Source organism: Electrona antarctica, assembly GCF_951216825.1.
Source record: "Electrona antarctica genome assembly, chromosome: 1".
Taxonomy (NCBI): Eukaryota; Metazoa; Chordata; class Actinopteri; order Myctophiformes; family Myctophidae; genus Electrona; species Electrona antarctica.
Window position 1 is genome coordinate 37,781,965 of NC_136806.1, and position 14,872 is coordinate 37,796,836.

The following is a 14,872-nucleotide window of genomic DNA, read 5'->3' on the forward strand; positions in this document are numbered from 1 at the left end:
GACCGAGTAAGGAAGGACTCGGAGTGGAGCCAAAAATAGCTGCCTCCCTTGCAGACAGAGTGGGTGTGATTAATCCCCTGTCCTCACATACAGGTCACTACATCTGGCTGCAGACACTTCCCAGCATTCCTCCATTCCTGGTCCCCGACAGCCTGGGACACCACGACCCTGCCCCGCTGTCTGCATTCTATATGTTTTTCACTATGATTATCCTGCTGCAGGTAACGCACAATTGTGGGACGTGCGGCGCGTGCGTGCGTGCGTGTGAGTGCTGTGCGAGTGTGTGCATGCGTGTGCAACTGTTCATACACATGTGCACGCCCCGCGGTCTACGTGATGAAGTGTCCCTGAGAAAGACACGTAACCCCTTAACTGCTCCCCAAGCACTGTACTAATAGTTACTAATAGTGCCCTCTGCACCTAATAGTTAGGATGAGAAAATGCAGAGGACAAATCTATATGCAAATATAGTTACAGTTTCCTGTTTCCTTTGATTCCTGTTTTCTAGTTTGATTCCTGATTCCTGGGTTAGTGTTGAAGCATGTCAAAGTGTCCTTAAGCAAGACACTTACTAACAAACTAACTCCTAACTGCCCCCAATGAGCAGGTTGGTGCTTTCTTTGCATGGTTTCCTCTGCCGTCGGTGTGTGAATGTAATGCACATTGTAAAGCACTTTTGACAAAAGGCGCTATATTAATGCATCATTTACCCTTTAACCCATCACCTCCTGTTCCCCCTCAGGTCCTCATACCTATCTCTCTCTACGTATCCATTGAACTGGTGAAGATCGGCCAGATCTTCTTCATCACCAACGACATTGACCTGTACGACGAGGACTCGGACAGTCGGGTGCAGTGCCGAGCCCTCAACATCACAGAGGACCTGGGTCAGATACAGTACATCTTCACAGACAAGACCGGCACGCTCACCGAAAACAAGATGGTCTTCCGTAGATGCACCGTAATGGGAAACGAGTTCTCGCACCATGAGAACGGTAAACCTCACACATAGAACAATTCAGTCTAGAACCACACACGCACATGTAATACCTGAGATTCGAACCCTGTTCAAGGGGGAATCCCCCCTAGCCAGGGGCGATATTAGGCGTCAGACTGAGCAACTCTGCTGTGTGTGTGTGTGTGTGTGTGTGTGTGTGTGTGTGTGTGTGTGTGTGTGTGTGTGTGTGTGTGTGTGTGTGTGTGTGTGTGTGTGTGTGTGTGTGTGTGTGTGTGTGTGTGTGTGTGTGTGTGTGTGTGTGCGGGCTATGCAGCTGTTCGACTGGCCGTCCTTGATGATGCTGACTCTGAGGAGGATGTGGTCTTCAGCCAGATGCCGCGGCCTCCTCCGCAGACAGGATGGTCAGTGGAGGCCGAGGACACTGGCTCCGAAGCCACGCAGCGTCGCCATGGCGCCCAGCGCAGGAGCAGAGCTGCAGGGAGCACCTCGGGCGATGTGGCCTTCAGCAGCCCGCTGGTGAGATGGCAGCTCAGTCACAAAGCAAAACGTCAACGTGTCATATGCTGTGAATTCCACTCGGTATTATGAGACACAGAGCCCAGGGCCGTATTGTCATCAGCATTCCACTGGTGGGGTGATGCTGGAGCTCAGACACTCAGCCACTGGAGGTTGCTAGGGGTGTCCACCTACCTTGCAGGTTTCCATTTGCCGGGGGAGGATGGGAGGAAAATCGTGCCTCTGCTTCTGATTATCCCCTCTCTGTCAGGTCATTTCTATGGCTGGTGGGGAATGGGGATATGTTTTATTGCTGCTGCTTCTGGTCATTAAATAATAATAAATGCAAATAAATAAATATAAACATGCATATATACGTATATATATATATATATTTCTTAGGAAATTGTTAATTGATTTTGACTCGTTGGTAAGAATCACAATTCTTCTGTATAGTTTAGTATACGTACAGTACGTTAACCACATGAAGTCTTTTAGGCAAGATCCATTTGTCAAGATAAAGAAAGAAAAAAAGATGGCAAAAATGCAGATCTACAGTAGAAGCTCAAAAACAAAAAGGCCACCATAGCAGAGCATTGAACCGTGCCTAGTACGGTACAACAATTAATTTGTTAAAAGCTCAAGTTGTCTTTATTATTGCATTAAAATGAGCCAGGCAGCGACACGCGGCGGCCTCATGTGGCCGTGGGTTCATGATGCAGATGGTCAAGCTGCTAGGTGTCAGCGATGAGCACTGCCCCCGTGTCTGAACCAACATATGGCCCCGCTGGGTTACATTAGGCATGGACTACTGATGGCACATAGACTACAGTAAATGTGCATTATATATTAGTCATGGTGTACAGTACAGTGGTCACGGTGCCAGTTCTATTTTTGCCCACAGGAGGAAGGGTGCAGGCCAGCTGTTGTCATGGAGAAGCATGATGCGCAGCATCACTTATACCTTATTTACTATACTTACACCAACATGAATACCATACCACACTCTGTTACCACATGTATAAACACCAATAGTACTACTAATAATAATAACAGTAACAATGATAACGATAATAATGATGATGATAATAATGATAATAATATGTAACATGTATTATGTATTTTTATATAAAGATAGACAGAACAAAAACCAATGTGTACAAAAGGTGCAGTGAAATAATGTCACGGTGTGTATCAAAATGGAACCCAAATGCAGGCAACACAGGCAGAGTAAGTTCAACAAGTTTAATAGCGATCAAAACCAAGGGAAAAGGCTTACATCGAAGTACAGCAGGCAGAGGTCAAAACCAAGAAAGCATTCCAAAACGGGCAAACAAATCCAAGGGGGCAGGCAGAATATCAGAGTCCAAAAACAGGCAGGAGGTCAATATCCAAACTAGGAAATAATCTAGGAACACTAGGAAAACACTAGGAAAATACTGAGAACAGGAATACACACATGTAACAAATGGTTATCTTCTAGCAAGGAATGAGGCAGAATGAGTCCAGTCTTGTAGGTGGTGGCTTGATTGCGGAAGTAGGCACAGGTGTGTAATGAGAAGGGAACTGTTGGGCTGATGAGGCAGTGGGAGACAGGTGTATGGGTCTGCAGTGTGGTGGAATAGAATGTGGGAGTGGCCAGCATGGAGACATGGTCTGTGGAGAGACAGACTGTGACAAATAAAATAAAAACATTAAGAGAAGCATCATGGAAAGGCCCTTTGATAAAAGCAAACCCAATCAGATGATGGAAAACAAAATGGAAAACAAAATGGTGACCAGGCTTTTAAATGAACAGGACCACAAATAAACCTTAAGTTGTGCCAACAGGAAATGGAGGTGGTTCCGGATAGGAAGTTGCTTCAGCGGCTCCTGGGGAGCGGCATCGGCGTTGAGGCAGACCCCTATGTGGACTTCTTCCTGGCTCTCGCCATCTGCAACACTGTAGTGGTTTCCACGGCAACAGCTCAGCGACAGAGGGTGAGCTGTGTGTGTGTGTGTGTGTGTGTGCGTGTGCGTGTGCGCGTGCGTGCGCGTGCGTACCCTGGATGAAAGACATAGATGAAGGCTGCATAGAGAGCGAGAGAGACAGACAGACTGAGACACTGCCAAGCATGAATTTGTGCTCTTGAAACTGGCTCCATCATCCTGTCTGTCTGTCTGTCTGTCTATTTGTCTTGTCTGTCTGTAATCTTTAGTTTTGTGTTGTTGCCCCGCCCCCCTGCATCACGTCCCCCAAAGGAGCACAAAACAAGCGTTCATGCTTTGTGATTTTATCCTTTTTCCTGTCTGTCTGTCTGTCTGTCTGTCTGTCTGTCTGTCTGTCTGTCTGTCTGTCTGTCTGTCTGTCTGTCTGTCTGTCTGTCTGTCTGTCTGTCAAACTCGATTTCTAGCCTACAGCCATGAAAGTAGCTTGGCATGTGGTTTACAGTTGTACTGTCACCACTGGCTGCCTGCCTCAATGGTAATGGTAATTCCTCAGTCAAAGGTTGCAAGACTGCATGTTGAAAAGTGTCGGGTTTTCGTCACCCCACAATCCTTGAATGAGTCCAGTGAGCAGTGTGCAGTATAGGGTAGGCTTTTCTTTAAACACGCAATCTTTATAATCTGCAGGAATAACTAGAAATGTGCAGGTCTTTGACGGTCATTGTCACATGACTCACAGGATAATTTAGGCCTATATTTACGACCTGCTCTACCTCCTGAGCCACAGCCGCCCTGATCATGCAAAATGGAAGATCATCTACTGTAGTTATTGATAATAGTATATAAGGAGTTGCATCATGATCAAAGGAATCCATGGCAAATATTTTTGATTGTATGACCTACTATGGGACAAAAGTGATTGCCCAAAATGTAAAGTGACCTGGTATAGCACCACCATGAGGCCTATTTGAGTAATTTGGAGAGTCTTCTTTGGCCTACTGAGAGTGTGCATGCAAAGTTTATGGAAGTTCGGTCGGTCAAGCAGCACACAGTCACACACTGCTACGTACCGTGGCCCGGTCAGCCTTGTAAAAGCAATGACTGCTATCATCGGGTAAGGCCGGGCAAATTACACAACTTCTTCACAAGAACAATGTTGGTGTAACAAAAGAAATATGAAAAATATTTTTGCATCTAAAGATTATCATTGCATATTACAATGCAACTCTTGTTAATTGCATGCCATTGGTTAGTACCCACACATCCCATAATAAGCCATAGGGACAGGAGCATTGTATTTGGATAGGTAGTATAGTGTAGTATAGATAGTATATATAGTATAGTGTATAGTATAGTGTAGTATAGATCCAATAATTCAGGCGGACAAGCACCCGATTGGCTAGTGTGCAGCCTTGTGGGACGCATATTATTCACAAAAAGATTGTACTACTTTGAAAAACATTTAGCAATTGAGTTTGTTGCCCTACTAAGCACTAAAAATATGACACTGATCAGCCCTGTGGTTAACACACACACGCACGCACACGCACGCACACGCACACACACACACACACACACACACACACACACACACACACACACACACACACACACACACACACACACACACACACACACACACACACACACAGGGCCAAATGCATGAATCTCCTGGTGGAGAATAGATTAATTAAGTTGGCATTCCACTTATCGGCCTCTCAGTTTGACTTGGATTTTTCATGCTCACTGGAAATGTTAGCCAAAAGTTGCCTCTCTCTCATCAGTGGTCAGTGCTAATTTCTGTAATTGCTCTTCTAAAGCCCCAGATGAAATGGCTTTGTCTCTTCTAAATTAACCACACAGTGAGGGGTGAGTGCTGGGGGAGTCGGGTCACCCTTATTAATTTGATTACCCGTTGTTCGTGACTCGTCTGTTTCACGTTCAAATGGGACAAGATGGTTGGTTGTAATGGAAGGTTCCAAAGCAAAAGGAACAAGTTGTTCCTTTTGGTGGAACGCATGCATCCTGTGCTTTGTGGAGAGGGCCCAGAATCTCCCATTAAGCCGCTTTGTTGAAATGTCAGTGAAGTTATCAAAGTGGGACCTTGGGACGAATGCAAAATAATAATAATAATAATAATAATAATAATAATAGAAACAACAAGCTGCAGCCTATTCATTCCTGTCTCCTTTGTAATTACCCAGCTGAGTGGGAGCCAAAGCTCATCTCCGTACCCATTGGACACTTTGTCGAGCCTGGTGAGGACGGCCAGCTCCCTCCGCCAAAAGATGGCCTCTTGGCAACGTGAGCTTTGGAGGAGCCAAACTCTTTCTGAATGCAAGCCGATGGAAGAGGAAGATGTCCCTGCTAAAACAGATGAGCCCAAAGGCCTCGACATGATGCCCGTCCAAATGAAAAGTGCTCTCCGTACCCAAACCGCCGAGCCTGTGGTCGACTTGGACAAGCTGTGTTATGAGGCAGAGAGTCCGGATGAAGCAGCACTGGTGTACGCGGCCAAAGCATACGGGTTCGCCCTTCTGGCCAGGACCCAAAACAGCGTCACTGTGAGGCTGCCACATGGGGAGGAAGTGAGGTTTGAGGTGCTGGACACCTTGACCTTCGACTCCAACAGGAAGAGGATGTCGATCCTGGTGAGAAACCCAGTGACCAAAGAAATAGTTCTCTACACAAAAGGGGCAGATTTTGCCATAATGGAATTGCTTGGCACACCATATGCAGGTATGTGTAGGTAACAGATATACAGGTATGGTGTCAGACTATTTGTAGCCTATATATTGTTTGATATGTAGCTCAAGGTGCTTTACACTGTTTACAGCACAAATTTTGCTTTTTAACTGACAAGTTAACAGATAAGAAAGTAAGAATTGCGGCTTTGCAATCACATACATTGTCAAAGTACCGTAACAATTGACTCAAATGGACCCGCAACGGCTCAGTACTATGTTGTCATATATATTTCCAGAGCACCATGGCAAGCAGTTGCAGACCATAGCAGCAAATACTCAGAAACATCTGGACTGGTACGCTAAGGAGGGGCTGCGGACCCTCTGCTTTGCAAAGAAGGTACATGCTATGGATATTAATGTTCACTGAATAAATTAATTAATTGAACTCCCAAGAGTGTAGGCTACAAATTGTTAAACGTCCATTTGGTTCCATTTGTACATACTCTTGGAAGTTAAGTCATACTGTGCAACTTTGTCTGTTAATTTTGATATAATCTTTCACTTTTATATTTTTCACAATCATCAACATACAGTAAATGTGTTGTTTTTGGACAACTTACTTTTTGATGAATTGTGACCTGATGGCCAATATAAAATGTACTAACCCCTGATCAAGCAGGCAGGCTTTATTAGCTCAATGGTAATTGCGCATAACAGCTTTTGATTCTGTACACACTACACAGTATATACTTCATCCCACCTAACTGAACGTACAGTAGACCAGAGTAATCTAGTAAGAGAGTGGCGACACTAGCGTTGACTCCCATTGTTGTAACAATGGAATGCGGAAGTGCTCATTCTATCTCAATGGGATAGTTCCAATGTTTCGAACTATAGCCGATAGCACACCGCTTTGCGGCTAGATCAAAGCATGTCGCCACTCTCTTACTAGATTACTCTGTCTGCAGTAGACGTACTGTTATATTGGCTAAAATAATGTTTTATTAATAAAAAATCACACAGTGTGATTTTTTATCACACCCGTGTGAAAAATGGGTTCTGGATTGCAGAATTTACCATTAATTAGTGATTGTGTGTTGCAGGTGATGAGCGAGGGGTCATATAATGACTGGTCAACCATCAGACAAAGTGCGTTGACTGCCATGAATGACAGAGAACAACTCATCAGGGAGTCCTCCGTCCATCTAGAGACAAACCTCAACTTGTTGGGTAACACACTTCAGCCACACACCTGCCGCACACTCATGCACGCACGCACTCATGCACGCACGCACTCATGCACGCACGCACGCACGCACTCTCGCACGCACGCACACACTCACGCACGCACACACGCATGCATGCATGCACGCATGCACAATTAAGTTGACGTTAAAGTTAACCACTTCACAACCCCGGCATCGATATTTGGGGAGAAGCGGATCTATAAGCTCACGCAAAGAGAATTGGTGAAGACCAGGACTAAGTGTAGAGGGTTTAAAGAGGTTAATATATGCTCCATCTTTGTATTCAGATTAACTGAACCTCTTCTTTGGACATTTAATTGTGCCCTATAGGGGCCACGGGCATCGAGGATCGTCTGCAGGAGAGCGTCCCCGACACCGTTGAGGCACTCCGGGAGGCAGGGGTCCAGATGTGGGTGTTGACGGGTGACAAGCCAGAGACAGCTGTCAACGTGGCCTACACCTGCAAACTGCTGCGCGAGGAAGACCTAGTCATCCATATGAACGGCAAGGACAAGGTAGGCCTTCTGAGCTTGTAGTTATGCTATTTTCACTATTTATGAGTATAAAATACTGCTTAAATGCATGGTTATACTGTTCCTCATGTATTCCTGTTGACCCCCTGGAACCCCCTCCATGACCCCTGGGGGTCCCAAGACCCCACTTTTACAACATCTGCCTTAAACTGTTGATTTTCTTTTCTTTCTTTTTTATTTTATTAAACTTTTCGTTTAGCCATGTATTGTCCAAGCACCAAAGTTTCAGGAGATGTTTCTCGGTAAGACTGTCTCACTCCATGCAGTGTTTTAAGCACATTTCCATTTGAGCTAAAGGTCAAATCTTCACATTTCCACCTCAGAGAGATAAGATGTCAAGAGACGGGCCGTGGCTGGTCATTAGATGTGCTGACCTGACAGTCAGGAGGAGGACCGGACACTTTAGAAGAACACCCGGCCTGTCTCCTAATCAGTGACAGTGGTGCAAGAAGTATTCAGATTTTATTTTACTCGAGTGCTTTTAGTATTTCCATATATTAATCTCTATCATTGACTAAATCAATTAGTTTGATTAAATGTTGCACACCAACCGTCTTCTTCTTTATACTAATATACAGTACACAAAGGTGGTACTTACCGTTCCCAAGCCTTCTCTTCTGAACAAGAGTGTATGTATGATGTATCTGGAATGGACAACTTTGTACCATCCCACCCACTGTACCTAATAATAAAGTCCTGCCAGCAGTTAATGATATGACCCAGTTTAGCTTAAAAGAAACAAATTGTGCAGATGAGCTTTCCCTGAGGCTCAGAGAGAGCTGTCATCATAAACATGACACTGTGACATGCAGTGGCCAAACTGGGCACACTGACGGATATTATGAATTCAGCAGAAAATGATATCATTATTTATTCCATCCTGCACTCCATCCGTGTTTTTGTAACTGCATTTCCTTTGATAGTACATTAAGTATGAATGGCATTTTGATTCATTGTCTGAGTAGATTTTTTTTGTTTGCTTTTTGTGTTGTTTGTTAATTACACGCTTGGTTTTTGATAATGGAAGCTGTTTCATACATGACAAGATCCCGGGAACATTATCTTTCAACCATCTTTACAATAACCAGTAAGACACCTGAGGCCTGAGGGCGAGAAGTGACCTCGCCCTAAAGGGCATCCACCTGGGTGACAGCAGACTGCTGGGCGAGTGCTGGCGCTTTGGCATGGGAGGTCAGATCAACATATGGAATGAATTATGTACTGGCCATATATGGAGCATGTCTTGAGTGTACAGGGTTTGATGAGGGCCCAGGTAGGGCCGGGCCTTAATTTTCGGGCCTGTTGAGAACTCTAGTTTTCGCCGGCTGCCAGGCACGGCTGCATTAATAACTTTGGGGCAGGCCCGTCTAGAGTTTAAATGGACAGGTCAGTCAAAAGGGAGACATTGAAGAGGAAGGATGGGGAAGGATCAACATATGGAATGTCAGAACAGGTAATGACATATATCCATATATGGAGATCTAAGGGTTTGAGGTTTGAGGTCAGATGTAGAGTTGCTGGCCAATATTGATGACATCAGGGATCTTCATATATGGGCTTAATTGCGACAGCAGGTCACATTTTCTATTACATCTCCATCCCTGATGATGTCACGTGATGTCACGAGACCTGGGCACCATATATGTAGCCTGGCTAATAAGCCAGACTAATATCACACAACACTGTCGCGGTATATCAGTCTGGGCTGGCTCCACTTGGATTTCATTTCCCGGGGGGCGGGTTCAAACATTTTCTCTTTGACGCAATTGGTCAGAGCTACTGTCAGTCAAAAGTCTCAAGCATTGAACGTCACTGTACCAAAGCCCGCCCATATTGCATACCGTGTCCCGATTGGTCCGACCTGTTCTCGATTGTAGGAAAGAGGCGTGCTACTGAGCCTCGCCAGACCGAAATCCGCTGGTAGGCAACTTTTTTTTGCCAACGGCTGATTCGGTCTGGTTTATTAACCAGGCTACCATATATGGGGGCTTTCCCATGTATGGTGCACCCTCCGTGCCTGTTTTTAAGTCTAAATTAAAAACGTACCTCTACACCAAATGTTACGCGACTTTTTTGACTCTGTGCAGCACTTTGGAACATTGTTTTAAAAAGGTGCTATATAAATAAAATTCATTATCATTATCATTATGGGGATTTTGAGTGATACACTGACGGACAAAAATGATTTCATAGTAAATGCGACTTGCGGTCACAATAATTATTACAATGATTTTGTTGCCTTTAAGTTCCATTAGCAACAGCACTGAGCCCATAAACACACCTGAAAGGTTTACTCCAGTCATATGACTGGAGTCTCCAGTCATATGACTGGAGTCTCCAGTCATATGACTGGAGACTCCAGTCATATGACTGGAGTAAAATGTGTGAATTTTAAAACTACAGCCCGGTGGCGCCATAGAGTAATAAAAGGATAGAGACCGAACCGGAGCGTTAGCCCCGCCCCCCACTGTTCATTTCAAGTTGCTCAGTGGCGTTTTGAAGCACCCGGAAGACTGCCGGAAGTACAATTATAACTCAATAGCTCGAGCGAGCGGAAGTTTAGCCTAGCCCAGATCTCAAATTTGAGGTCTGGGGCTTACGCACGTGACGTCATGAACGTCCGTCCACCTCCATGAAAGTGCTGCAATTCCACATTTCGCCAGTAGGTCGTGGCAGCTTCAATGTTGGATAGCCTTACTGGGGGCTTGGGTGGCGCTTGGTGGTGGAGGCCAGGGGTACAATTCCTGTCCACCATCAGAGATACTTGAATTCAACAAACACAAATCAAGTTGTGTAATGGTGGCCATAGAACAATGGTTCTGAAACTTTTTCATGTCAAGGACCCCCACATTAATATACATAACACACATTAACATCTGAAAGGATTTGGTGCCAGGGACCCCATAAGAGAAGATTGTTGTTGTTAAAATGTAATATAATACTATCACCCTGCAAGAGACCATGAAGAATACTCTGGCGGTTGTTTTTTCAGGACATGTGTGCATCCATCCTGGACTGCATTGCGGAGGAGGTGAAGCGCTATGAAGCCGACCCCAGGAACGTGGGCCTGGACCCCAGCATGGCTCTGGTGATAGACGGACGCAGCCTGTCCATCGCTCTGGAGTCTGACCTGCAGGACAGGTTTGTGGATGTGGCTCGACGCTGCCGCTCCGTCCTCTGCTGCAGAGTGACGCCCTTGCAAAAGAGTCAAGTGGTCAAGGTCGTCAGGGACAAACTCAAGGTCATGACACTTGCTGTTGGTAAGTGTGAAACTGTTTTCTTTTTCTGTATTATTGTTACTATGTTGACATAGTGTATAAGACAGACAGTGTATAACTATCTGCCTTTAACCAAACATTGGCCCTGTGATTTTCAGGTGATGGCGCTAATGATGTCAACATGATCCAGACAGCTGATGTGGGCATTGGGATATCTGGTCAGGAGGGGATGCAGGTCTGTCTGTCTGTCTGTCTGTCTGTCTGTCTGTCTGTCTGTCTGTCTGTCTGTCTGTCTGTCTGTCTGTCTGTCTGTCTGTCTGTCTGTCTGTCTGTCTGTGTCTCTGTCTGTCTGTCTGTCTGTCTGTCTGTCTGTCTGTCTGTCTGTCTGTCTGTCTGTCTGTCTGTCTGTCTGTCTGTCTGTCTCTGTCTCTGTCTCTGTCTGTCTGTCTGTCTGTCTGTCTGTCTGTCTGTCTGTCTGTCTGTCTGTCTGTCTGTCTGTCTGTCTCCTTTGTGCACAGACCAACAATCATGTGTTTGTCTCTTGCAGGCTGTAATGGCGAGTGACTTTGCCATCTCCCACTTCAAACATCTGAAGAAGCTTCTGTTGGTCCACGGGCACTGGTGCCACTCTAGACTGGCAAACATGATAATTTATTTCTTCTATAAGAATGTGGTCAGTTGCCCTCCTATATTCAGCTATAATGTAGATTTGCGTCTTACACAAACATTAAATTCCCATTGACACTGAATGGAGAATGTATGCATATGTGGACGAGCAAATCGGTATTTTTTGTCTTACACAAACATTAAATTCCCATTGACAATGAATTTATGTCATGAAGTACGATGATAAGAGTGCCCCTCACTTCACACGGGTGTGATTTTACATAACTGAAATAAATAAATTCACTTGTAAACGGCTATAAAGATGTTGTATGATCATGCACAATGATTTTTTTACTGGCTTGTGGCTTTTGTCAAAATGTATAATTTTTATTATATTACAAAAAACACATAAAAAGCTACCCTTGAATGACCATAACAGGCCTGTAACTCTGAGAGTGTACAAATGGAACCAAATGGACCCGTACACTCAAGAGTTAAGGGGGTCCTTGCAAATAAAACATTTGAGAACCACTAGTATATTGGACTCTTAATGTGACATACATAGCGTCGTAGTAAATAAGTGTCATAGATATTCTTAAGAAAACCTTGAGGCTTAACATTTAGTAAATGATCAAAATAAGAACATTACAACGGTGTGTAAAAAGGAAAATGTAGAATTTTCCACTGTGTATGGTCCTACTGATGACCCCATGTCGTCTTGCAGGCGTATGTGAACCTGCTGTTCTGGTATCAGTTCTTCTGTGGCTTTTCGGGGACCACCATGATAGACTACTGGCTGCTGGTCTTCTTCAACCTCTTATTCACGTCGGCCCCGCCCATCATGTATGGGCTGATGGACAGAGATGTTTCTGCTGAGATGCTGCTGGGCGTTCCTGAGCTCTACAGAACTGGTCAGGGCCCAGGGGTCAGTGGCACTACTTTATTCCTAGCCTCGTAGCTTCCTTTAAGGCACACAAATGTATACAGTCTACAATGTACAGTACTATAGTTCTACAGCGAAAGCTTCTCTTTTGATTGTTGAAGTGTGTGTGTGTGTGTGTGTGTGTGTGTGTGTGTGTGTGTGTGTGTGTGTGTGTGTGTGTGTGTGTGTAGACAGCACTATAATTGCATTGTATGTAGTCATAGCACGTCATAGTACATATGTATAGCATAGTATAGTATATATGTATAGTTTATATGTATAGTTTCATTATATAGATATTCCACTGTTACGTTCTTAGCTTACGCATGTTTCATGATAAATGCTTTTTATATATCTGATGTATTCCCATGCTTTTTTGTTCTTGCTTAATGTAACTCGCTCTGGATTAAGAGCGTCTGCTAAATGCCTAAATTGTAAATTGTGTGTGTGTGTGTGCGCGTGTGCGTGCGTGCGTGCGTGTGTGTGTGCATCTGTGTGTGTGCATATTGATGTGCGTCTGTGTGTACACATGTGTGTGGATGTGTTTAGGTATACAAGTTTTCAACGTTCTGGATTGCCATCCTAGATGCCTTCTATCAAAGTCTAGTGTGTTTCTTCATTCCGTACTTGGTAAGACAGAACCTGATTCTTCTTTTCCTTTCGGCTTTTCCCTTCAGGGGTCGCCACAGCAAATCATCTGCCTCCATCTCACCTATCCTCTGCCTCCTCTTCTCTCACACCAACTAACTTCATGTACTCTTTCACTACATACATAGATCTTCTCTTTGGTCTTCCTCTAGGCCTAGCTCCTGCTTGGCAGTTCCAACCTCAACATCCTTCTACCGATATACTCACTATCCCTCCTCTGTACGTGTCCAAACCATCTCAGTCTGGCCTCTCTGGCTTAGTGGCTTTATCTCCAAAACATCTCACATGCGCTGTAGAGTCCAGTGCTGAGCATTTATAAACTTTTGACTGAGGAGTTTCTATACAAAGTTGGTCATTTGTAAATTGTTTTTGTGTTTGAAATAAACAGATTTTTATTATTCATGTTATTGATGCTATGTAGGCTATTCAAATATATAAATTAAATTCATTATTTCATGGGACTTAAAATCATTGTTTATTTTGCTGGCCTTCGCGATCCTGGAATTTCGCCTTTTTGTACCAAAGATTTACAACACCAAAGGTTAAGTGACCTTGCCCCTAAAATGATGAAATTCCAGGCCCGGTAACAGGGGTCTTTTCATCTCTATTAATGAACCGAAAATACATTTTATGGTAGGTCACCAATGAGAGAGAACCCATTTATCAGCTTCAATTTTATAGAGTTCCAATTCCAATGTTGGCCATTTATATTTCCAATTTCAAGTGTTTATCCTGTATGATTTCTCTCTCCTGATTGGATGAAATTGGTATCCCTACCTGAAAATGTATTTTCAGCACTGGGGAGACCTCTGTTACTGAACAAACTCTTCTGTATAACGATGATTATTATCAGAATATAGAGCTATTTAAAACTTATTTTAACAAAACACTACTTACAATTAAATGGTCAAACTATATTTCGATGTGTGTTGGGTCTTCCTAAAAATATTCTTGAGTTATTTTGTTCACTGCTGAGAGCAGCTGACCCTGCGGTTCCCTGGTGTTTTTCTTTGTTTGTTTGTTTTAATGACACATTGTCTTCTTCCTTCAGACTTACCGAGGTTCTGACATTGACATTTATACCTTCGGAACGCCGATGAACACGGTGTCTGTGTTTACCATCCTGCTGCATCTCTCTATTGAGATCAAGTCTTGGGTAAGTTGTGTATCGACACCAGATTAGATTTATTCATCCCAGAGGGGGAGTCTAACAGCTTTACAGCTGCCACAGACAAGCGTCGTAAATAAACGCTATATGAGCCGAGAAAACAATAAAGGCATCCATGTGCATAATATAGATTTGAATAATACTAAAATACTATCTTATTTAATTCTGTATTATGTATTAAGTTATGTAATAACAAATAAAATACAGAAGAGAAAACACTATATCCATTCTTAGAATTCTGAATATTACTGCAACATGGTAAAACAATTAATAATAATTAAAAGGAATGCTGAGTTAAACATCATTATTGTATACAATATATTGTATTGATTATCATCCTGGTCAGATCAGATCAGTAAACCAAAGCAAAGAAATGATTCTCCTCCCTACTAGGGCTGCTATGGCTTATCATCCCCTCTGGCTTTTATCACTCCCTCACCTGACTGGGTATTTTAGAATTTGCA

General features: G+C 43.8%; 1 protein-coding gene across 2 annotated transcripts in view; it reads left to right on the forward strand.

Moving 5' to 3' along the window:
* The window catches only part of atp10b (ATPase phospholipid transporting 10B), a 33,773-nt gene that overhangs the window by 16,476 nt on the left and 2,425 nt on the right, over positions 1–14,872 (forward strand). The window contains exons 7-20 of one of the 2 annotated variants that reach the window (XM_079510392.1): positions 94–221; positions 743–995; positions 1,272–1,474; positions 3,284–3,433; positions 5,584–6,118; positions 6,363–6,463; positions 7,170–7,296; positions 7,644–7,828; positions 10,839–11,106; positions 11,223–11,299; positions 11,612–11,737; positions 12,395–12,595; positions 13,142–13,222; positions 14,292–14,396. In XM_079510392.1, coding sequence (XP_079366518.1) covers positions 94–221; positions 743–995; positions 1,272–1,474; positions 3,284–3,433; positions 5,584–6,118; positions 6,363–6,463; positions 7,170–7,296; positions 7,644–7,828; positions 10,839–11,106; positions 11,223–11,299; positions 11,612–11,737; positions 12,395–12,595; positions 13,142–13,222; positions 14,292–14,396 — 2,540 coding nt within the window. The remainder of the gene's footprint in view (positions 1–93; positions 222–742; positions 996–1,271; positions 1,475–3,283; positions 3,434–5,583; positions 6,119–6,362; positions 6,464–7,169; positions 7,297–7,643; positions 7,829–10,838; positions 11,107–11,222; positions 11,300–11,611; positions 11,738–12,394; positions 12,596–13,141; positions 13,223–14,291; positions 14,397–14,872) is intronic. The other variant, XM_079510393.1, reaches the window with a different exon arrangement.